The sequence below is a fragment of the Tenrec ecaudatus genome, chromosome 13, assembly GCF_050624435.1.
Source record: "Tenrec ecaudatus isolate mTenEca1 chromosome 13, mTenEca1.hap1, whole genome shotgun sequence".
NCBI lineage: Eukaryota > Metazoa > Chordata > Mammalia > Afrosoricida > Tenrecidae > Tenrec > Tenrec ecaudatus.
This window is the reverse complement of record NC_134542.1, coordinates 57379214-57405118: the sequence shown is the minus strand read 5'-3', so window position 1 is coordinate 57405118 and position 25905 is coordinate 57379214. Positions and strand designations below refer to the sequence as shown.

General features: G+C 39.1%; 1 protein-coding gene across 3 annotated transcripts in view; it reads left to right on the top strand.

The window, feature by feature from the left end:
• Positions 1–22115, top strand: part of UBE2E3 (ubiquitin conjugating enzyme E2 E3) — an 83318-nt gene extending 61203 nt beyond the window's left edge. For 2 of the 3 annotated variants that reach the window (XM_075529465.1, XM_075529466.1), the window contains exons 4-6: positions 15452–15584; positions 19683–19830; positions 21492–22115. In XM_075529465.1, the coding sequence (XP_075385580.1) occupies positions 15452–15584; positions 19683–19830; positions 21492–21589 (379 nt within the window). In that variant the 3' untranslated portion in view covers positions 21590–22115. The remainder of the gene's footprint in view (positions 1–15451; positions 15585–19682; positions 19831–21491) is intronic. The other variant, XM_075529464.1, reaches the window with a different exon arrangement.
• Positions 22116–25905: the final 3790 nt, after the last annotated feature.

Here is a 25905-nt window from a genome sequence, read left to right as displayed (position 1 = left end):
ACTTACTACATTCTTTAAAAAATGTTTTGGTCAGTTTTATTAAGATATTTAATTCTAATAAAGTGAATCAATTTGAAGTGAACAATCTGATAAGTTTGGTAACTCTGTAGTCATGTAACAGCATCACACACATACTACAGAACATTCCTAACTTTAGCCCCAAAGGTTCTCTTGTGCCCTTATAATCAATCCCCATTCCTCCTCTGGTGACCCATCTGTTTTCTGTTACATTGTTTTACCTTCTGTCACTTGAGTTTTGCCAGCTTATATGTGGAAGCATATAGGACATAGACTTTTGTCACTGGCTTTCTTCACTTAGCATTTTGCTTTAAAAAAAATCATTTCATTAGGGGCACATACAACGTTTATCACAATCCATACATAAATCGGTTGTGTAAAGCACATCTGTATATTCCCTACCCTTATCCTGAAAACATTTGCTCTTCACTTAAACCCCTGGCATCAGCTCCTCATTGTTACCCCCTTCCTCCCCCCTCCCTTATGAACCCTTGATAATTTATAAATTATTATTTTGTCATATCTTACACTGTCCGACGTCTCCCTTCACCCATTTTTCTGTTTTCTGTCCCCCCGGGAGGAAGTTATATGTAGATCCCTGTAATGGGTTCCCCCTTTCCACCCACCTTCCTTCCACCCTCCTGGTTTTACCACTCTCACCACTGGTCCTGAAGGGATCATCCACCCTGGATTCCCTTTGTTTCCAGTTCCTATCTGTACCATCGTACATCTGTTCTAGCCACTAGCCAGATTTGTAAGGTAGAATTGGGATCATGATGGGGGTGGGGCATTTAGGAACTAGAGGAAAGTTGTATTTTCCATCCTTGCTATTCTGCACTATGACTGGCTCATCTCCCCGCAACCCTTCTGTAAGGGGATGTCCAGTTGCTTACAGATAGGCTTTGGGTCCCCTCTCTGCACTCCCGCTCATTCACAGTGATATGATTTTTTGTTCTTTGATGCCTGATACCTCATCCCTTCCACACCTCGTCATCCCACAGACTGTTTCTTCCATGTGGGCTTCGTTACTTCTGAGCTAGATGGCCACTTGTTTACTTTCAAGCCTTTAAGACCCCAGATGCCTACATCTTTTGATAGCTGGGCTCCATCAGCTTTCTTCACCACATTTGCTTATGCACCCGCTTTGTCTTCAGCGATTGTGTTGGGAAGGTGAGCATCATGGAATGCCAGTTTAATAGAACAAGGTATTCTTGCATTGAGGGAGTACTTGAGTGGAGGCCCAATGTCCATCTGCTACCCTAATACTAGACCTGTAAGTATATGCACATAGATCTATTTTCCCATCCTCATACAGATATTTACATATGTACATGCCTTTATTTAGACCTCAATAAATGCCCTTTGGCTCCTAGCTCTTTCCTCTATTTTGTCCCACTATCATGCTCAGCCTTCATTTGAGTTTCAGTAGTTCCTCTCGGTTACATTACCCTTGATCACGCCCTTCCAGGCCTCCTACATGCTCGTCTTTCAATAGTTTATTCTATGAATATACTTCAGTCTGCTTGTCGATATACTCTGTTGGAAGACACTGGGTTGCTTTCAGTTCTTATGTGTTGTGCCGATAATCACAAGGGCAGAAGTTATAATCCACCAGTTGAGTATGGGAGAAAAATGAGGGGTTTTTGACCCCCCAAAAGGTTTACAGTCTCAGAAATCATCTATAGGGCTGCTATGAGTTGTGGAATTAACTTGTTGGTAGTAGATATTTTTTTAGGAAAGCAAACTCAGATAAAGAATATTGAAAGAGGCAGGAGTGACTAGGTAAATAGGAGAAATGACATAAGCAAAAACTTGACGGATTTTCCCAAGATGCTTAACAGCTGAACTTGAAAGAATTCAGTGCCCCGCCACATATTTGGTCTTTAGCGTCGAGCAAGCACCCAACCTAAATTTCCTCGTTGTAAAATAAGGGCTTCATCTCCAATGATCTGTCAAACAAAAAAAATCTAAATTTATGCCATGAGGTCGATGTCACCTCATAGTGACTTACTCGACAGGGTAGAACTGGCCCTATGAGTTTCTAAGACTGTAACTGTTTAAGGTGAGTAGAAATGCCTGCCTTTTCTTCTGTGGAGCTTGTGGTATTGACCTTGCCACCAGAGCTTCTACAATGATCCCCCCAAATCTCTTTCAATTCTAAGCTTCTGTGAGTGAATCTTCTGTAGGTCAGACATGCGTAGATCTGGGTTGGAGCTAGTGAGAGTCCCTAGTAAAGGTGCTGCTATCTACAATAAGGCCAAAGGCTGAGGTCACCGCAGACTGGGAGACAATTGAGTGATTTGCCTGATGTCACACATCTAAAAGTAGCTAGATGTTGGGCTTGGTGCTTTTCTATGCTAGTTTCCCTTCGTAGATGTTTAAAGTTGCCCTAAAGAGTCAGCGGTTAAGCACCCAGCAGCCAATGAAAAGGTTGACAGTTCAAAACTCATTAGCTGATCAGAGCAGACAGATGTGACAGTCTGCTTTCGTAAAGGTGTACAGCCTGGAAACCCTACAGGGCAGTTGTACTTTGTCCTATGCATTGCTTTGAGCTGAGATCATACAAACAGCAGTGGGCTTGGTCTTTTATTTTGTTTTTCTTACGTTATAGGAGAGATTTGGGTTGTGGTACAGTAGGAAGCTAAGAACTCCCGAGTCATGGAAGAAAAATAGTTGACGCCATTGTAAAATAGCATGTTTACTGATTATAAATGTTGACTTATTGTATAACATCTCGTGAAACAAGTTTTTTTAAATTAAAAATTAAAGTCAACTTATGAACTTAACAAAAAGGTGACCTCTGTTGACATTTCTTTTTGAAACTAGGCCACCCTAACCACAAGGTCAGCAGTCCAAACCTACTAGCTGATCCACAGGAGAAAGATTTGTTTTTTTTCTGCTTCCATAAAGATTTACAGCCTCTCCTATCCAGAGTGGCAGTTCTATTCTGACTTGTAAGATCAGGATGATGCAGAATCGACTCATTGATCATGAGCTTTACATACAATTATATGTTCTTCTTTAACCCCTTAAGTCTCTCATAACAGTTCTCAACACACAAACAATCTTCAGATTGATACTTAGTGGCTACATCATAGGTTGTGGAAAACTGTTATTTAACTATTACCATTTTGTTGGATGTTGCTCTGAGTTTCACTATTTGTACCTCGGACAAACGTTTTCTTGTTCCTTCTCTCTCTTAGGACAACTTTTGGAAATGAGATTTCTTGATCAGTTGTTCTTGATACTTACTACTAAGGAACCTTGATCATCCATAGTAGTATTTAAGCATGACTACTCCCCTCCCTTTACGATCACTAAATGCATGTCTGCAGTAAACCGTTCAAGAGAAGTCTCCTTTCTACTCCAGAGCACCAGCTCCTTAGGTACCTTTCTACTTCCTATACCTTTGCCCCACGTCCCCACCCCCCTTTAATTGTATGCCTTAGAGCAGCGGTTCTCAACCTTCCTAATGCTGCAACCATATGTTGACCCCACAACCATAAAATTATTTTTGTTGTTACTTCATAACTGCCATTTTGCTACTGTTATGAATTGAGTGACCCTGTGAAAGGGTTGACCCCAAAGGGGTTGCCACCCACAGGTTGAGAACTGCTGCCTTAAAGGTTCACTGTGAACTGACTGACCTTTTCATTTTCACCAGAGAAAGTCTTACCTAGTCTTTTTTTTTCTTACCTAGTCTTTTAACACCATTTTCACACCTGCTTCTTCCTATATTTCTTTTTCTTTTCCTTTTTTAAGATAATTTATTTTATTGAGGGCTCTTATCACAATCCATCCATCCATCGTATCAAGCATATTTGTACATATGTTGCCATCATTATTTTCAAAACATTTTATATTTGAGTCCTTGGTATCAGATCATTTCCCTCTCCCCACCCTCCCTTGCCTCATGAACCCTTAATAATTTATAAATTATTTCTTTTTTTCCCCTGTCTTACACTGACCGCTATCTCCTTTCACCCACTTTTCTGTTGTTCGTCCCTCTAGGGGGATGTCCAATTGTCTACAGATGGGCTTTGGGTCTCCCCTCTGCCCTGCCACTCATTCACATCAATATGATTATTTTGTTCTGGGTCTTTTGATGCCTGATACCTGATCCCATTGACACCTTATGGTCACACAAGCTGGTGTGCTTCATCCATATGAGCTTTGTTGCTTCTCAGCTAGATGGCCCCTTATTTATCTTTAATCCTTTAAGACCCCAGCTGGGTACCATTAGCTTTCTTTTCCAGATTTTCTTGTGTACTCATTTTGTCTTCAGAGTGATCATGTTTGGAAGGTGAGCATCACAGAATGCCGGTTTATTAGTACAGATTATTCTTGTGTTGAGGGAGTACTTGAGGCCCAATGTCTTCTGCTGCCTCAATACTTAACATATAAGTGTATGTACTGACCTGTTTCCCTATCGTTATGTATAAATATATTTGCATATGTACACGGCTCTATTTAGACCTCTAAATGTCCTTCGCCTCCAAGTTCTTCCTCTATTTCCTTTTATTTTCCTCTTGTCCCACTATCATGTTTGGCCTTCATTTGGGTTTCAGTAATTCCTCTTGGTTACATTGCTTTTCATCAAGCCCCACCAGGCATCCTACACCCTTCTCACCACCAATTTCAGATCACTTGTTGTTCCCTTGTCCCTGGGTTTGTTGACACACCCCTTCCTTTCCTTTGCTTCCCCCTTCGCCTCCCCCTCTTCTGTGTCCCTCCCAAAACTATCGGTCATGTTTTCTCCTCTGGATTATTTATCCTGCCTATTTTACCTACATATACATGCAGAGATAATAATAAACATAAAAACAAGACAAAACAAAACAAAAAACATAACAAAATATCAAAAAAATCAATGACAAAAAGAAAAGCCTGTAAATAGTTTCAGATCTGTTTTGTGACCTTTAGGAGTGTTTTCTGTTTGAGTCTGATAGGGTGCCACCCCCTCATCCCAAAGTTTATTTTTGGTATTCCCCAGGGACTTCATTGCTTTGCTCCCCTTGTTTTGCCCCAGTGTAATGGGGTCAGATCGTGCACAATTCCCACACTGTGTCTCCAGTGTTGTCCCCATAGCGCTATGAGTCAGCGAGGGATGTCATGTCTTGTGGTGGGACCGGCCCAATGGTCCTTTCTGTGCATTGGCTGTTCTGAAAAGGAGTATTATCCTCAGGCTTTGACGGGGTCAGGATGTGTTCCACTCTTTGTCCTTCCCTCTTTGTTTGCTCCTGTGCGCTCTTCTGATCAGATATGCTCCTTTCTCTGCGCTGTAGATTCACTGCTGTCCTCTGAAGTGCATTTTTCTTGGGGGTGGTGACTGGGGTGGGGGAGGTGTCCGTGTGGTTTGGATTTGGGCCGGGCCCACTTCTTATATTTAGTAATGTAATTCAGATCTTCTCTGCTCCCTGCCTCCCATAGACCTTCTGTTATATACAGTCATAGGTCTGCCATATATTAACATTAACAAAAATACTTATGTATTTTTCTCTCACCCTTTGGTAGTTACAAAATCTGGTGTTAATTTGAGGATTAAAAGTGTAGTGGTGGAGTCTAGCCTGTCAATGTCTAGTCAGTGAGGCCACAGTGTTAGCATGGCCTTCTCCTGAGGGTTCTGGGATCTCTGGTATTTCCTCCTTGGAAGTGGGATACTCGCAGACTCCTTGTGAGACATCCCTGTGGAAAAGACACATGGAGAGAGGCTGATGGAGCCAGACCTCTGGTGCTGTAGAAGCCACACGGACCTACCCTGGGGGCTGGATAAACCACATGAAGACCCTGCCAGTGCTTACAATGCCACTGGATTCACAAGACTTCCCACCTACTGGTCTGTGATCTTCCTGTGTCCACGTCATTACATGTGGTTCATGAGTCTGAAGAGGGCTTTTTAGATTGGTATCAGACATATGGGCTAATACCGGACTTATGGACTTGATCTGGGCTGAGATGTTTCTCAATTTTCATTTGCTCCTGTATAGAAAGCTCTTATATACATATGAATTTATCTCTCTAGTCTACCCAGTCTAACACACACCCACAGTATGAGCTCCCCTTCAGACACTGCATGCTCCTCCATCCTGACACATCTCATCCAGAGGACTTAATTACCACCTGTGTACCAAGGTCTCAATGTAGATTACTAAGTGCTGCCAGTTCCTGGCTGGCTGTAATGGAGATTAATCACTGCTTCGCCAGAGCTCTCAAGACCAGGGAGGACATTGTGATTTAGTGGCAACATTCTCCCCTTACTCTGCACCTGAGGCCCTGCCACCACTCTTCTTGTGTTTTGTTATGATTCTGACCAGGCTTCAGAGGAGCTTCCAGACTGATGACAGACTAAGAAGAAAAGGTCTGGTGATCTACACCTGAAATCAACTCATGAATTTAAGGCACACAATAAATTATATAATCTTGTGCATGAGAGTACTCATGGGTTGGGGACAACTCGATAGCAGCAATCATAGACAAGGTCCACCTTACTAGTTGGTAGAGTATTTTATTTATTATTTTTCTGCCGGTATTAACACTCCAGAATAAATGTGCACATATGTAACATGGGACTTAGGTATGAGGTTGTGGTCAGAGTACTGACATAGCGAATGAGGTTGCGCCTACAGAACTGATGAGACTAAAGACTAGAATTATAGATGTTTCATCGTGCTGGCCACCCCTAAGTGTCCAAATACTGCTCACAGTTAAACCCTAAATTGCTAATTGTTTTCAATTTAGCAGAATGACATTTTCTCCAAAGCATCTTATTGTTGCTTACTTTAAAGTTTAGAACGAAATACTGAGATTTGATTGAAATTGTAGCCTCTCTGGATAGACTTACGGTTTCTACATCCAAGTTTTAGGGAGACTTTTCATAGCTGAGAAAACCAAGTGTTAGAAACAGTTAAGAAACTTCCCCTAAACTAGTGTGCAGATACAGTACATTTGTTGGGTCCCTGTGAGTCAGAATGGGCCCCATGGCAGAAAGTTGGTGTTTTTGAGTTGTGGGATCAGTACTGCTCTGGAGATTTTCTGCTCCCTTGGAGTTTCTTATTTGTGTACAAATTTACAGGCTCGGGACCTCAGAAGGGCAGTTCTACCCTGTCCAGTATGAGTATGGCAACACTGAAAGGTGGGCCTGCTTGCTCCCTGCCATTGAACTGATTTTGACTCATTGTGACCCTACAAGCCAGGATGGAATTGATCTGCCCTATCTTTCTCTCTCAGCGCTGTTCATGGTTTTGAACTGCTGACCTTGTAATTAGCAGTCCAACAGGTAACTCACTATACCACCAAGGCTAGGTTCAAACACACCAGCTACTCTGGGGGAGAAAGATGATGCTGTCTGTTCCTGGAAAGATTCATAATCTCAAACTTGATGTAAGGTTTTTATGAGTAGAAATAGACTGGATGGTAGTAGGTTTGATTTGGGGTGTAGGGTTGAATGAGATACTAATTATTTAGACTAATGAATTCTAGCAACATGTAACTTTATAGTAGTGGTTGTGAAGGGAAATGGGATCAAGAAAGGATTGCAATATCTGCTTAATGTAAAGGATCGCCCTTCTCCCTGCACTGCTATTGTTGTTGCAACTCATTTTCCTTTAGAAAAATGTTACAAAAGACTACTTAGAATCCTCGACTGGTTCCTCTTTTTCCATTTAGCATTTGGTATACTTAATGTAATTATATTTGGGCTACATGCTAGGGATATTCCAAACTCCCAAGTACCATTGGCAGCCTTATTGTAGTGAATAACTCAATCATATCTAAAATGGCTTTCCCCGCTCCCTGTTCCAGTAATAGTGGGATTCTTTAGGTCTCACCTGACAGAGTAGGAGAGACTGGGAGGAGAGAGGGTGAGTCACGAATGTCTGAATTTGGACAGATAGGTATCCTTGATGTTTCCTTTAATAAAAGGAAGGGCAGTTACCTCCTGGAGAGAGCAACCCCGGTCGGGTATTACACAAGTAGCATGGTTGCAAATGAGACTGTGGCCACAGTGCTGACAGTTAAAGACCACCAAATTACAGCTACTGGTGTTTAATTTCACCTTTATAACTTTTGCTTCTAGCACTAGTTCTGCCCCAAACACCCAGATCAAACCCACTGCTATTGAGTTGTTGCTGTTTCATGGCAACCATAGGGTTTCCAAGGCTTACCCAGTTTGGCAGAAGCATACAGACTTTCTCCCTCAGAGCGATAGTGAGTTTGGATTCCTAACCTTGTGGTCAGCAGCACAGTGTTGAATCCACTGGGCCACCAGAAATTCTGCCGTGTCTCATGCATCGTTGTTATTCAAAATGCTGTAAAACTGACTGGCTGAACTTGGGTGCCTTTATTTTTCAATTATTTCCCCTTCATCTGATTGGCAAGTTTAGTAATATTCTTACCTGCATTTATACAGGTAAATATCAGTGATATTTTACAAAGAATATCCGGGATACAATTTTCCTTCTCTGATAAAATGTTTCTCATGCTTATACAAATAGATTAAGTGCACTTGGATGATGGATGTCATAACGGACCCAGGTAGACAAATCACCAGCTCTTTATTAGTGATTGTGAAGGGAAACTGGATCAAGAAAGGATTGCAGTATTTGTGTGGCTAGAAATTTGAGTATTCTTTTGCGTTTCTGGGGCTTTCTGATAAACCTCATCACTACGCATATTTATTAATCTTTTCATATATACAATTTGCAACATCAAATTTGTGTGTAGGTATGTTATATGTACACATTTTTAAAATGTTGCAACCTAATCCCTTTCAATAAAAAACCTGAAAATAAAATTTGCTTTTTCTACAGACCATGTGGTAAGAGCAAATTTGTTTATGTGACACATTAAATATATGGGAAGAAGACTATCAAAGGGGCCATACAGTTGTGTGAGCATTTCATGGTAATTTTTATAAAAGGTTATTAAGCTGATGATAAGGAATGGTTCCATTTTTTTAAAGAATTAGATCTGTACAACTCAATTCTTATGAAATTAATCTACCTTTGCAGGATAGTTCTCTGATGACAATTCCCTTAATAGCTACCAAAGGTGTTTCAGGGAAAGAGTTCTTTACTGACAGAATTTTAAAAATGCAAACAAGTTGTTTTGGAAACAGAATCATTTTAATGGTTTTGAAAAAGTTCTTTTTAATGTTACTTTGTCCTCCTTTTCATTCCATGCAATCTAGGGTTTGATAAACAGGGGAAACTCTAAACTCAGCTTGTTATCTGCTGTTATATTAAATAGGGTTTCTTCAGAAACATGGCTTCTAAAGTTGGGGGGAAGGCTTACTTACGCACATGAGAAAAGGGTTAACAATTTAAATTACATGCAGCATTTAACTTGTAATTTTAGTATTTGGTTCTAGAAATTATTGCAGAATTGCGTTCAAGGTGTCATCAGATAACTTTTTTTTCTTGAACTAACGTTTTGGTTGCTTTTGGCAGGTAGCCAAGTAATTTAAAATATTTGTATAGATTTATTGCTGCAAACTTTGGTAAGTAGACATTTTAAGAGAATCATAGCTAAATATGTGACCCCAGGCAAGGCACGTAACCTTCCTGGTGCAGGACTCTTTCCAGCCCTTCGCCATCCACCTCCTAGGAATATTCAGGCTAAGGTACTAAAAAAGTGTTCTCAGCATTAGGAACCACTGCTTGGCTGTCTGTACCCATAAAAATGTATAGCCTTGGAAAACGAAAGAGTCAGGTTTACCCTGTCCAGTAGGGTCTCTATAAGTCAGAACTGACTCATTGACAGTAAATGTGGCTTTTTTTATTGCTTCTTTAATTAATAATAATTGTGGTTAGTTTTAATTTCTAACATGCATTTTAAAACGGTGTGTTTTAATTTTGAAGTGTTCTTTTTAAACCAGCAGCATAAAAAAAAGCTGATGACTCTTGGCAGTAGTTAGTCCAACTTAAATGTAGAAATTCATCTTGTAATATATAGATAATGAATAAATTAGCTATCTTTATCAAAGTAAATAGATTTCCCCCATGTTTTGCAGACTGTTACTTGTTTAGGGGATGGTACCTTATTTAAAATTGTGGTTACTTTTTTTTTTTTCAATAAGTACATTTTCTAAATGGAATAATGTATTAGAGTCTGCATATTTTTTAATCACTGAGGTATTCCGGGTGGCCTGGCACAAAAGAAAAGGTGTGCATTCTGCTTAATTTGAGTGATTCATAGTGCTGAAATGCCTTGTTTCATTAGCTATTGTATTAATCTGATTGAATCTCATTCAGCTGTTATAAGAGAAAGAGAGCTAATACAGCCACATTTTATTAAGAAAATGAATGTAGTACGCAAGCTGTAATCATTAAGGTAACATTCTCAAATTGAATTGGTCTGTAGGAATTTGGTTTTTAACATTAACACTAATTAGTTAGAGTCTTGATGATGTCAAAAAATTAATTTAAACACTTCAGAGTCTGCATAACTTGTAAATATCCTTATTGACCCAACTGTTTAGGATGAGTGCTCATTGCTCTTCCGGAACAGAATTAAAAGGCGGGAGGGGAGGGGGAGGGGCCGGCTTGAAATGGCTGCTCCTTCTTTTGCCAATCCCCTACACTTCACCAAGCATGGTGTACTTTTCCTGAGACCGGTCGGTCTTTCATGACAACATGTCCGAAGTAAGAGAGACAAGTCTCGCTACCCTTGCTCTTGAGGAGCATTCTGGCTCTACTTGTTGCAAACAGCCTTGTTCTTTGGGCAGCCTGTACTACTTTCAATGTTCTTTAAAGACACCCTAACTTAAATGCAGCTGCAGGCTTCCTCGGTCACGGTCCAACTTTCACAAGCATGAGGTGACAACATACTCTCACCTGGGTCAGGCACATCTTGGTTCTCAAAGTGACATCCTTGCCTGTCGACACTTTAAAGAAGTCTTGTGAAAGAGATTTGCTGCTGCTTCCGTGAGCTTTGACTTGAATCCAAAAAAAATGAAATCCTTGACATCAATCTTTTCTCCATTCATCATGATGCTTTCTATTGGTCCAGAGGATTTGGGTTTTCTTTACATTGAGTTGCAACCTATACTAAAGGCTTGGCTTTTCATCAGCAAGTGCTTCTAGTCCTCATAGTTTTCAACAAGCAAGGACAGATCATCCATCTGCATGCTCAAGCTCTTATGAAGCCTCCATCCAATCCTGGTGCCATGTTTTTCTTCACATAGTCCAGCTACCAGATTATCTGTTCAGCATACAGACTGAATGTGTAAGGTAAAGGACAGGACCCTGGCACACACCTTTCCTGATTTTCAACCATCCAGTGTTCTCTTGGTCCACATACAGGTTCTGCATGAGGATAATGACGTGTTCTAGAATCCCCATTCTTCTCAATGTTATCCAGTTTGTTATGATTCAGTCAAATGCCTTTCTGTCACTTCAGTGCACAAGAGATCAGGACGGAATCACCATCATCAGCCTCAGCTACCCAGGCTGATACCTGTCAAACATGCTTCCACCCTACCACCTTCTTCCATTTCTGACACCAGGTTCACTCCTCATTGTGTTTTGGTAATTCATCGCAATTATCCACACAAGCCTCATGGAATGTTATTAGGGTGGTTAACAGATTACAATTTAGGACCATAAATGCTTAGGGCAGAGTTGTATCAGTTAGGACAGCTTCTCAGCTGAACCTGCAGATAACACCTCCGGACATTGGTCTCTTAGCCACATGGTCCTAGGCGTCTGCCCTACTTGGACATTGCTACGAAGCTTTGGGTGTGCAGCTGATAAATGCCCAAAAGACCTTCCACTCCATTCTAAACTTCAGTCCAAAGGAATTGGTTTCTAGCTCTGTGGATCATCAAATTTAACTTCCCAATTATGTGCATGGAGGCACCCCATTCAACAAAGGCACTCAACTTGAACTCACTCTGTGAACTGGGAAGTTCGAATCTGTCACGTCTCTGGTGCCCCAGCTTCCTTTCATTGAGTTAAAGTTCCTTCCAAAGTGATCTGAAGACCCAAATAGATATTGCCCCCTCCTGCTTCTTGTGTGATGGCTCATTGGAAACCCAGCAGGTGGCCCTCTCTTTCCAGTTCCACGACTGTAAAGTAACCTGGCTAACAATCAGTCCCAACTGAATCATACATCTTACCAGCATCCTCGCCCACCTTTTCTTAACCAGACCCGTCAGGAAAAAGTTGTTTGATGGGATTTACAAAAACTGTGGCTTGGTGAGCCATATCAAGTTAATGTACCACACAGGTATTACCTTTTGATTTAACCACATATATTTTAATAGGTTTCACCTGATACCATGATACTAAAATGTAATATTCCTTTTTAGTATTTTGATGCAAATATCTAGTAATGGATTTAATGATATGGGAGGTGCAGGGGCAATGAGCTGTTTAATGTTGCTCTTCTAGCCAAAGTCTGTAATTCACACCAAAGACCTTTGTCTGCACGAGTCTGGTAAGAACGTGGGGGAACGATACTCCAGAGGATTCACTTGTGAGTAATTGGGAACAGCATTCCCTGCACTGGCATCCAGCTATGTTTAAAATGAGCCCTCAGAGAAGCTGGATGGGGGAATCTTCCTTCCAGCAAGAGCTAGGAGTGGAACATGTCTTGCAGAACCAAGATCCCTGTGCAGTGAATGCCCCGGATCCAGAAGATGGACACACTATCAGAAGCAACACAAAACCAGGAGCCAGAGCATGGAACGGTGGTGGACTTCCCATTCCGTGGTACAAGTCGAGTCAAGATGATGGCTTTTGTACAGGAGCCTGGCTTGTGGAGTGGGGTGTCTGTGGACACTTCATTGAAAAAGTTGGGCTTGCTGACCTACCTTTGGGCACTTAATTCAGGGAGTTGGGTTTGCTGACCCACGGAATTTGTTTAATGCCTTCAGGTTAAGGCTTATAGCAGAGTGGTATATGTCCTTTGGGCATTTATTAACGGACTTGACAGGACTTTGTAACATATCCTGATAAATAGCTCAACCCTCAACAACTAAATCATCGTTTATGTCACTGTTGTTAAAATGTGTTCCAAGTTTCAAGTAAGTTTTTGGAACATATCCCTTTGAGAAATATTCGCAACTCCTTGCTTTAATATATTTTATGTAAGCTTTGCTTTATTTTTGTTTTTTCCCTTTAATTAATAGATAGTCAAGGCAGATAAGACATGTTTACATCTATACCAATGTGATATCTCAGTTCAACACCTTCCATTTTCGCAGTCATAAAATCAAACTTACATTTTAATAAGGACTTTGTATTGGCATGGCTTCCCTCTGGAATGTATGCTACAAAAATGAACGGTCACTTTAAAATGTAAGAACTTGAAGAACTCGTCAGTTGATCACACTTTTCATCATGTTTTGACTTGTTAATCTTTCTCTTTTTGTTTAGTTTATCTCATTTTAGGCTAAAACTTTCATACAGATGAAAAAGCATGTATAACTTAGTGTTATAGCTATTATATTTCATTTACTATTGGATTAACTGTGTGTAAAAGTATCATGTAAAAATAAACATGTAAAATGAATATTAGATTAAGCATATGAAAGTTTTTACTGGGAATTTAGTGCTGGAAAAAAGTAGTGCTTAAGAGTCTCAGTCAAAATAATTGCTTGCTTGGTATTTAAGCAGTAAAGAAATGGATTTTAAGATATTAATTTTGGGGTGTTAATATCTTGAATAATGTGACCTTTTGGTAGTAAGAGCAGCTAGCAACTAAAAATTATCAGGTACAAGTTTGTCACTGAAGCTACATTTTTCTACTTGATTGAACATGTAAATAGCTTATTGGAAGCATGGTTTTTAAAAGGAGAAAATGAATGTTTACAGGAGAAAAAAATAGTAGAATAAAGACATTTTATTTGCTAAGTGACATCTGAACAACAACAACAATTCAGTCACTAAATATGGGATTTGGCAATTGCATTGATTACGGAATTTAACAGTTGGTCTTTTCTGCATTAGTTTACATTGAGGTTTTAGGAAGCAAAATCCTTGTCGGGTTCCATCTCTGCTCCTCACAATTTGACTTTGTTTTTCAGTATAAGTGAACATATTTACTAAGTTAATGAACCCTTACTTAATACGTGCAACTATGTAAGAAATGGCCTATCTGTGTGTTGCCCTCACTATTATGAAACTCGCCCCTCTGTGAGGTCTTCCTTTCCTCCCCCTTGGTTAGCTCTCACAACTCTTTAGTTATTCTGACGTTTAAAAAAAAATCTCACTTTTACAGCATACAATAAAAAGTCTAGTGACTTTAAATTAAAATCTGCATTGTTTATTCTCATGGTACTAATATTCTAGTGGGAAAAAATACATTAAGGCAGTAATAGAAAAGACATTACATATCAGAAAAGAGTGATAACTTCTGAGGAGGAGCAGTGGGAAGAAGGATTGAAATGGCCGGAGATCATGTGACATTTTAAGTTGGTTGATCAAGTTACTTGGTGGCAAGGAGTGAACCCGGAAAGCCCTCACTGAGAATGGTGACCTTTGAGTCAAGTCCTGCAGACAGTGAGAGAGAATCGTGAGGCTGCCTTGGAGAGGAGCACATCAGGCAGAGGCATGGCTGATGCAGAGACCTTGGGGTGGAGTGGAGGACCAGTGATGCTACTGTAATTGAGACTTAACAGCAAGTGAAATTGGACAGGCATTATAGGTCATCATCAGGCTTTGGTGCTTAATACAGGTTAGGACAAGGCTTTGCACTAGAGGAGCAGTGTGACCAACTTGACATTTTCTCCCACTTTCCTGGTTGTCGTAGAATAGACTGCGGCAGGTGAGGCTGGGCGCAAAGATGGAAGCAGGAATGCCCTTGTTGCCTGGACAGTTGCCTACAATAGTGTGATCTGTGTTGCACTGAGCACACCTGGCTTAAGGCTTACTGTGATGGGAGTCAATTCTGACTCGGTGTGACCCTACAGGGCAGAGTAGAACTGCCCCTGTGGGTTTTTGAGACTGTAGCTCTTCATGGGCGTAGAAAGCCTCGTCTTTCTCCTGTGGAGTGGCTGCTCATTTTGACCTGCTGATCTTGTGGTTAGCCGCCCCACATGTACCTCTTGCCATCAAGTAAATTCCAACTCGTTGCTAGGTTCCAGTGCGTGAGTGCCGATTAATGTGATCCCATACAGGGTTTCACAGTGGCAGGTTGCTTAGGGAGCTTTCCTTCCCCAGAATGTGCGTGTGTTCGCGTGTGCATGTGTGTAGAACAAGAAAGCAATACACGGGGCAGAATACTAACAACAGTGTCCAGATAGGGAAGAATACGGGTGTTTTTTGTTTGCAGTTTTCATTGTGAATTTGAAGTATTTCCAGGTGAACGGTTAGTGTGGGTACACACGTGCATGCACACGATAGGGCTTGTTTCTTTAATACTTAAGTGATTGTAAGATGCTGACATGATTGCATACAATTACACAATTGATTTTTAAATTTCTTTTAAATAGTGCTGGGCCTAAAGGAGATAACATTTATGAATGGAGATCAACTATACTTGGTCCACCAGGTTCTGTATATGAAGGTGGTGTGTTTTTTCTGGATATCACATTTTCATCAGATTATCCATTTAAGCCACCAAAGGTAAGAATCTAGAAGTATATTTTCTAATATTCTTCTCTGAAATCCAGTTTTTAAAATGTTTATTGTGTATTACTATGATCAGTTATATTTAATTATTTTTCATGGGTTGATTATAGGGAAACTCAAGTATCTTAAGAATTTTAAAACAAAGTAATTCACCTCTACCTTTTAAAAATAACTGTAATTAGCAGAAAGAAGTTTTAATTGTTGATGTTAAGAAAAATGTAAAGCAAATTAATTTTGGATTTCTGATCACAATAAGGAAACATATCCTATAAGTCTTCCCTAAACATTGGAGTAAAAAGTAAACCTATTTAACAGCTTCTTCAAGTAAAGGTTAGATAACTTGAATTTTGTGCTAAATAAGTCTTTATAGATAGCAGAAACCTAGAAAACTCATTAACATTAGAGAGGGACAGTAGCTATTTTTAGTAAATTAATTTTATGTCCTCAATGGGTACACTGTAGTAATTAATGGTAACTCCTGCCTCCTCAGCTTGTTCATTTGGGGTGGGAGTTTGTTGGAGAACATGCTTAATTGTGCCTTGTAGTGACTGGTAATCATTTTTGCAAAGCTTAAACATAACAGTACACTGAATAGCTTCCTCTCTTCACTTTTCATTATAAAATGGTCATGCCAGCAGGTAAAACTGCCAGAGTTAAGCTGGAGTACATTATTGCAGAGAAGTCTGACATGTGTGCAATGCAGTCTATATACCCTCAATTATGAAATATTTGTCTTTTCAATATGGTTCTTGTATTCACTATTTAAAATCTATGGTACTGTTTAATGTCATTGTGTGTTCATGTACACATGCATAACATTCCAAGCATATATGTATTGGTTTTTCAAAGGTCAGGAAATTAATTCTTGCTTTAAAATCATTAACAATAGTTCCATTTAGTAGGATTTACCTCAAATTACAGATACAAAATTCTACTACCCAGAAACAAACCAAAAAATCTACACACCTCACTGCTGTCGTGTCAATTCTGACTCATAAGGACCCCGTAGGACAAGGTAGAACTGCCCTTGTGGGTTTCTTAGACTGTAACTATTTTTGGGAATAGAACGCCTTGTCTTTCCCCCATGGAGTAGCAGGTGGTTTTGAACTGCTGACTTTGCTGGTTAGCAGCCCAATGTGTACTCACTTATGGCATCCCAGAGAGTTATGCTTTTCTTAAATACAACTTTACTATAATTTCTGAGTACTGACTATGTTACTCTTTGAGAATCTTAGATACTTAAATAATGATACGGATTAATGCTCTCAGGTCTGCAGAATCCTGACTTGCTGGATTGAATAAAGGGACAAAACTTATGCTTTTTTTGATTGAAAATTATTTTGACATGGTGAAGAGTTAGTGAGATTTTATTTTATACAAAAGTCAATATGTGAGGGGAAAATGACTAAAAGTCATATTATGAGTCATATTTTTCTTGGCAACTTTCCATAAAAATGGTGATACAAGAGTGTCAAAATATAAGCAAATGTGGTGAAGAAAGCTGATGGTGCCCGGCTATCAAAGAGATAGTGTCTGGGTTCTTAAAGGCTTGAAGGTGAACAAGCGGCCATCTAGCTCAGAAGCAAAAAAGCCCACATGGAAGAAGCACACCAACCCGTGTGATCACGAGGTGCCAAAGGGATCAGGTATAAGGCATCATGCAAAAAAAAAGATATATATATATATATATATGTATGTGTGTGTGTATGTGTGTATTGAATGAAGGGGGAAGTTCAGAGTGGAGACCCAAGGCCCAAAGTGTTGGCCACTGGAGATCCCCTCATAGAGGGGTTTAGGAGAGGTCAATCAGGGTGCGAGGTAGTACCGATGAAGAACACAGCTTTCCCCCAGATCCTGGATGCTTCCTCCCCACAACTACCATGATCCGAATTCTACCTTGCAGGGCTGGATAGGGCAGAGGTTGTACACTTGTACATATAGGGGCTGGAGGCACAGGGAATCCAGGGTGGATGATACCTTCAGGACCAAGGGTGTGAGGGGTGATGCTGGGAGAGTGGAGGGTGAGTGGGTTGGAAAGGGGGAACTGATTACAAGGATCCACATGTGACCTCCTCCCTGGGAGATGGACAGCAGAGAAGGGGGGGAAGGGAGACTCGGGATAGGGCAAGATATGACAAAATAACAATGTATAAATTACCAAGGGCACATGAGGGAGGGGGGAGCGGGGAGGGAGGGGGAAAAAAAGAGGACCTGATGCAAAGGACTACTAAGTGGAGAGTAAATGCTTTGAGAATGATTGGGGCAGGGAATGTGCAGATGTGCTTTATACAATTGATGTATGTATATGTATGGATTGTGATAAGAGTTGTATGAGCTCCTAATAAAATGTAAAAAAAGAGTGTAAAAATGTGGTTCTATGCATCATTTTGGCTAAAAAAATTTTTAAAACCACAAAAACTGAAAAACATTGCCACTGAGTTGATTCCAACTCATCGCAGCCTCATAGGGCAAGTAGTACTGTCCTGTCGGCTTCCAGGACTAGATCCTCATAGGAGCAGAAACGCTCCCTGTTTCTTCCACAGTGGTTGGTTACATGACTTCTAACTGTTGTCTTGAAGTTAGCAACTCACTATGTCACCAGGGCTCCTTGATTAATATGATTAATAAATTAAGCATGTTAAATATTTTTGCTGAAATCTCAATATTTAATTTTCAATCATTTTGCTAAATTATCTTATGCAGTATTAAGTGTATTGAGATCTGTAATTGAATAGGTGAAAAACAAGCATGATTTCTATTATGGTGTAGGGTACAATTTTTGTACTGTACTGATTCTTTTTGAAATTTAGATAAAGTATTAAACTTATTAGAAACGATTATCTTCTGTTACTGTTCTGATTAATGATTGTTAGTAGCTAAAAGTATTCAAAGTGTTAGCTGTATTAGATTTCTGGACATTTTGCATGGCTGAGTAGCAGCTGTCTTGTCTGGACAGATTTCATTCCCATGTTTCAGAGCAGTGCTAATAGAAATAGAATGTGAATTGCACGTGTACACCTAAATTTTCTAATATCCCCCAAGTCAGTCAAATTAATTTTCATGCCTTATTTAACACAAACAAAAGCATTGTGAATTCAACACATAGTTAATATTAATGAGATATTTTGCATTCTTTTCTTGATATTAAGCTTTTGAAATCTTTTGTTTTTAACACTTCTGCCTAACATTATTTTTACTAGCTGCACCTTTAAGAACCTGTTATTCACGTGTGGTTAAGTGTTTACCACATTGGAAAGAGCCTTGCTAATGGCTCACCCGGTTTTCTTTTCCATTAGACCAGAAATCTCTAATAATTTTTAAGAATATGCATCCCAAAAAGCAAAATACACTTTTCGAGAATTTAATATTTTCTCTCTGGACTCTATTTTGGAGATCATGTTTTATAATACACATTCCAAGAGATCAGAAACTGTATTTCTTCACAATTCCAATTCACAAATTCACTACCCAGTTAGTGCTGGTGTTTGTGGTTGTTTCCAGACTTTTTATTCAGTAGTGCTTCTTTTTTCTTCCATCTCAAGGAAATATTCCCTTTGTCCAGTAACTAACTAAGGAACATGTGTGTTTTATTTTACTATTTTAGTTTAACGAGGCAGTGAACCAACTCTGTGGAAATGAAAAGCTGAGTGTTAGGAGTTCATTACCTTTCTCCTGGTCTTTCTTAAGTGTTGTTTACATGTGATAAGAAGTAGCTGATTAATACTACTATTGTCTATAAAGAATGTCTTTAAATCTTTATCTTGTTTTCAAAATCCTTTAACTCCCCCAGACATTTTTGTTCTCCATTACATTCTGTCCTCAAAATTCAGCTATGTGTTTGTATGTCTACGAATGTATGGGCATACATAGGATTACCATATCATTCATTTAGATTAAACTAAATCAACCACTCACTTTTGTATAAAACTAATGTAGCTCCCCCTACTGGGCTAATACAACAACAAATTGATAAACTGAATTAAATAGAACCATTTACTTTTTGTTATTAACATAATCTAAGATGTCGGTGTGAGTTTTAGTTGGTGAAAAAAATTCATTTTCTTTCTATTTTTTTAATATCACTGTCTTTAGGTTACTTTTCGCACCAGAATCTATCACTGCAACATCAACAGTCAGGGAGTCATCTGTTTGGACATCCTTAAAGATAACTGGAGTCCTGCTTTGACTATTTCAAAGGTTTTGCTGTCTATTTGTTCCCTTTTGACAGACTGCAACCCTGGTAAGCAAATATATATGATATAACGAGGCTACAAGAACCAAGGTTACACCCACTCCACTTACCAACACGGTTGGATTTATGTTAGTTCTGTTTATTAATGTAAGAATTGGCATTATGTGAAAATGGGTGTATGACCGAGTGAGATGGAGGATGAATACGTTTCATTATTGCTAAATTATGTCTGTACATAATTAGGGATCAAACCAACCAATCAGAATCATAGTTCAGCCAAGTTAGCACATAATCTTAGCCAGTACAGCCAGTGTTACATGCACCTCTGACTAATGTTGTGGATGCAAAATACTGGATTCAAGATAACTGACAAGTGAAGCGTAGGTTGTTTGCTTGGTAAGCTTAAATGTAGAATGATAAGTAAATGCTCTTGGTAAAAAGATCAACATGGTAAGTTTTGCAATGCAGTTGTAAATATCTTTTACTTTGTGTAGTTTAAAAATCTCTCAACCTCATTTTGTTTGCTGTTAGCACACCTTCATTAATGATATTCTCCCATTATCAATGTAATATATTTTCTAAATTATTTAGCTGTATCTGAATTATTTAGCTGTACAAATCACTTGCGACAGGAGTAAACAGTGCCTCTGACGGTTGTGCCTCCCTCTTTCATTCCTTCCATGTTGCCAGGTACTTCAAAGCAAGTGCTTTCAAGCAAGCACTTAGTAACGAGATGACCTTTTTTCTGCTGTTTGAATTCATGATCAATTAAAGTTACTTACATTACATGTAGAAGTAATTGATATAAAATTATTGCTGATGAGACAGTTGGAGTAGATTATGTAAACGCACATTTTTTTAAACGAAATGCCTGTCATATTATAAGCTTTGTCGTGGCTTGAGGAAATGATGTTTAGGCCTGGGATTTAATATATGCTGGCATACTGTGCAGTCCTCTTTAAAGATGTTGACATTAAAAAAAATGGATTTATCCCCAAAGAGGCTATTACTATTACCTTAGGCCAGCAATTTATACATGTGATAGGTAATTAGGCATGTGAATTGATACATACTCTTTGCAATATAATTTATGAAAACAGAAGATTGGAAATAACCTGAATGTCTATCAATAGCTGCTGCAGCTGTTAAAAAGAATTCACATGTTTGTCTATTTTCTTTGCGTGGAATGAGAAATGCAGTATTTATATAAATGGGTATATCATCTTTAGAAAGCATAGTTATAAATGGGTAACTGGTTTGTTAGAGGGAGAAATTTCTGAATAGGTAGATTGAGTAGGAAGGAAGAGAGCTTTACTTTTTATGGCATTGTTTGACACAGTTCAACTACTATATACTATATATATGTATTTTAACTATGAAAAAATAGAATTTAGAATTGAAGCTTAGGTCTTGAGTTCAATTCTGTTTAAACACAATGGCAAATACATTTTCAAATAGGGATGTGCTTAGTTAATAGAATTGTACTACTGCATGGAATAAAATTTATTCTGAATAGCAGTTGTAAGCTTTATTCTTAAATTACACTTTAAAATATCCATAAGAAGCAGACTCTGAATCACGTAGGATATTTTGATTCTTGTATTAGAACATAGAAGTAACTTTAGTTTTTTAAGCATTTCAGTTTAGTAAAGTTCTGAACTTGTGCCCTAAGACACCACATCATGCCTTGTCATCTTTCTACTTTCCAGCGGATCCTCTGGTTGGAAGCATAGCCACTCAGTATTTGACCAACAGAGCAGAACATGACAGGATAGCCAGACAGTGGACCAAGAGATACGCAACATAATTCACATAATTTGTATGCAGTGTGAAGGAGCAGAAGGCATCTTCTCACTGTGCTGCAAATCTTTATAGCCTTTACAACACGGACTTCTGTGTATATGTTATACTGATTCTACTCTCTGCTTTTATCCTTTGGAGACTGGGAGACTCCCGAAAAAGGTAAATGCTATCAAGAGTAGAACTTTGTAGCTGTAGATTAGTTATGTTTAAAATGCCTACTTGCAAGTCTTGCTTCTTTGGGATATCAAAATGTATTTTGTGATGTACTAAGGATACTGGTCCTGAAGTCTACCAAATATTATAGTGCATTTTAGCCTAATTCATTATCTGTATGAAGTTATAAAAGTAGCTGTAGATGGTTAGGAATTATGTCATTTGTATTAAACCCAGATCTATTTCTGAGTATGTGGTACATGCTGTTGTGAAAATGTTTTACCTTTGTCAGTTTGTAATGAGAGGATTTCCTTTTACCCTTTGTAGCTCAGAGAGCACCTGATGTATCATCTCAAACACAATAAACATGTTCCTGAAGGCTTGGTTTCCTGTCGTCGTGTTTTAAGTCAATCTTGTTAGAAGGTGTGTCTGAGATGATTGTCGATGAAGTAAAACTGCAAAGATAGAGATTGACTACTAAGAAGAAGTATAAATAAATGAATTGCTAAGTTGAAAACATTTACAATTTCACTACATATGTAGAGATTTTTCTGTTAAGTCTATTCAAACTCATGTCTTAAATATGCAAAACATTGATCTCAAAACACTTTTGTAATATTATATTTCTGAATTATCAAATGCTAAGAATCTGAGCTGAAAACTATGAAATCCTGTCCCATTCAGGATGGCACATTTTATTTCTAGAGTGATGGTTTCTGCTCCATGTTGGGCATACATTGTCTAATATAACTCTGCTTTGACAGATGTTTTATGTCCATGGTTTGCATTACCATTCTCACTATGGGACATGGACAGCAGACACAGGTAGCAGCAGAGTTCAGCACAAACCTTTGTCTGCCCTGAAGGTAGGGTCTTATTTCGCAAATGATTATAATTGTTAAATAATACTTTATATTGGAAATGGAATTACTTTATAAAATTTATTTTGGCAAGCAATGCACAGATGTGCTGTGTTTTTCCCCTAAGAATAAGATAATGAGTCAGTTCATGGATCATGTATTCAGGATCATGGAATAAAATAATCTTTCCCATTCTAAATGTCGAGATGGAATATCCTACTGAAGTTGTAGAACGGACTGTCTAGCAAAAACCCACTGCTTTGCGATCAGTAAGACACGAAACATGTAATTACACAGACGGTTGGCCCAGTGCAGCCACAGGTTCTATGGGTGTGGAGTCCGCCAAGTGCACCTCAGAAACACTTGACGGGGTGGGTAGGGGAGATTGGCTTCCAAAGCAACCCCACAAAGAGTTTCCATTTTACTACATGTTCTGATTCATCAGGAGGTTACATTCACCCACTGTACCGTTTCATAGAAGGTACTTGAGTGTTGATGGTTATAGAGGCCCTGGAACCAGCCCCTGCAGATACTGACTGGATGCCCATTAAGATTCATGGGCTTCTACTTAAGGATTTGTCCATGGAAGCCCCAAGACAGGGTAAAAATAAAACTCTTCTTTTGCGTGCGTATTTCTCACCTGAATTCCACATGTCATCTATTTTTCTCACAAAATAGGCTACCAGGTGCTATTCCCCAAAATTCAAGCTTACGCCTATAAAAATATATCTGAGCCTTGAGTGATGAAGGTGGAGCCCACTTAGCAAGCGGTGAGGGTGACGAGTTCTAGGTGAGCTGCAGAAATTCGCCTGCCTCTGCTTCCAAGATTATACCTTCTGTGTCTTCAGTGAAGAAACTTGTCTTGGTGCTAGAAAAGTATTCGTCCTATGGAGCGTGTGGATGTTTAGGGCCCTCTGATTGTGTTCCCTCGTTTTCCGTCATGATGACTGCCATCAGCCTGCTCTGCTTACTCATCGGCTGTGGCCCTTGCTGTCAAGCTGTCTGTTTTCCTTGCTGGTTTAATTGAAAAAATTGGTCTCCTGAGACTCTTTGACTGTTGAAACAGCGGTGGGAGTCTTGAACACGATGCTTTCTTTACGTTTCAGTTTATTGATACATGAAACTGAAGAGTTGAATTTGATTGCTTCCCTCTTCTCTATTAGCATTCAAACTCGCCAGTTCTCACCTTGCAAATGTTTGTGAGTTCTGCTTTGTGATCTGCCTTCTCTTTAAGCCCAAATGAACTGGGGTCAGAGTAGGCTGGTGTTCGGATATGTAGGTCTACCTGTAAAATGAAGCCTTTGTTCCTCTAAATTTGAAAGGAGAGAATCAAACAGCATATTTACAAAATAACAGTCTATTAAATTCCAAAGTTGTATTTTTTGGTCCTGTGCTCTTGCTGGGGAACAAAACAAAACAAAAAAAACCCTCTTGATTCTCTTCTTAGTTACCATTGGTTACTTTCCATGAAAGTTTGGGTTGTAAATTATAATGTTTAATAACAACGCTTTTTCTTATCCCCTAAAAGTAAATTTTACATGTTCAAAGAAAACATGATAGGTGTTGAACAATTGCTCTGGATATTGTGCCCTCCTCTGAAATCATGCGGCACTCTTCGACACCAGTGGGCCTTACTTCATTTAGTAGTCCCTGAAGGAGCCCTGCTGGAGTGCGGCATAAGTCTGCCAGCATCACCGTTCAGATCAGTGGTTCAAACCCGCAAGCCATGTTGCAGGAAGAAAATGAGGCTGTGTGCTCCGACAGCCTTACACAGTCTGGAAGCCTTCCAGAGGGTCGCTGTTTGTCAGAATGGGCTGACGGGCATGGGTTTGAGTGGCTGTCTAAAGATTGCCGGGCAGTGTCAAATATCTAAGGAGCCTTGGTAGTGTAGTGGGCTGACATCAGACTGCGGGCCAGGAGGTCAACACTTAGAAACCAGTAGCCGCCTCAGTAGAAAAAGCGCCGTGCCGTCTGCTCATGTGAAAATCACAGCCATGAGGAACGGAGCAGCTGCGCTCTGTAGCACATGCTCACGGTGATTCATAATCTAAAGCAGCAACTAACAAGTTTAAGAGAACAGTCTTGCCCAGTATTCTCAGTTGACAAGTATGATGCACAGACGGTTCAATCACACGCCCAGGACCACACAGACAGTATGATGTTCTTTACCTTCGAATTTTTGTTGACAATATCACATGTAAATATTGAACCATATGTTTAAGGATATACCTGATTTCCTCTTTTAAAATACGGGGAAGTTTAATTTTAAAATGAGATAAATGGCATTTTACTAAAAAATTTAGCATTTGTAAGGTTTAGTGATAACCTTTTAAAAGTAATTTTATTTTATATTTCTTTAGGAGAAAAGTTGATACAATACCTACTATAACTTATTGAAGTGTCTATTAGATCACATTAGGAAATTTGTATTGATAATATATTAAGCATTTAATGCTTACCTTTCAAACAAGGTGTTTTTTGTTATCTTGCCATTACATTTTTAAAAATCTTAAGTCATAGTTCTGTGTACTCTTGCAGTTTTAAGTGACTCATATGCTACCCTTTCTAACAACAATTACGCGTTGTTTTCTGGTGTGAACCGAAAAAGACCTTAGTTAGCCTGTAATGTGGCCCCGTGCCGCCTTTCAAGTGAATGATCATCAAAATAAACCAGTTCGACCAACCACTTTACATGTGAATCCACATGGTGGTCACGTTAGTCTGTATATTAACACATTTTCAGTCAACATTGGTAAGTTGTGGTCTTTGGACAGACATGTAGCTTAATCTGAAACATCAATTACTGTTTTAAACTATTGCAAACAGTTTTAAGAGCCTGAGATAATGATTCTACAATATTTGCATTATCCACTTAATATTTCATTTAGTGTTCACTTTGTAGATAAATGGTACATTTAAATAAATGTATTTTTTTCGATGTCTAAGCAAATCTTCCTCAAGCAATTCCCAAATGTTAGAAATAATTCATAATTACACATTTGACATGAAGCAAAATGTCAGCTTTTTCTGATAACGTTATTCATTGGCTTATTGTGTAATGTAAGTGTTGAGTGATTGGATAGTTTTACTTAGTGAACTGACGTACCTTTCAAACTGATTGTAAAATAAATTGCTGGACCTGTTTCTAATCAACATTGCCAACAGTTTGGCCTCAGTGGTCAGAAGGAATCAGCTTTGTTCATTAGAAATGCCCCTTTTGCCTCCCTGACTTTAACAGGTGGGAAGCGCTTCCCCAAGGGGAGTGTCAGAGGAGGGACTGCCAGTGGTCACTTTTTTGTTTAGTTTG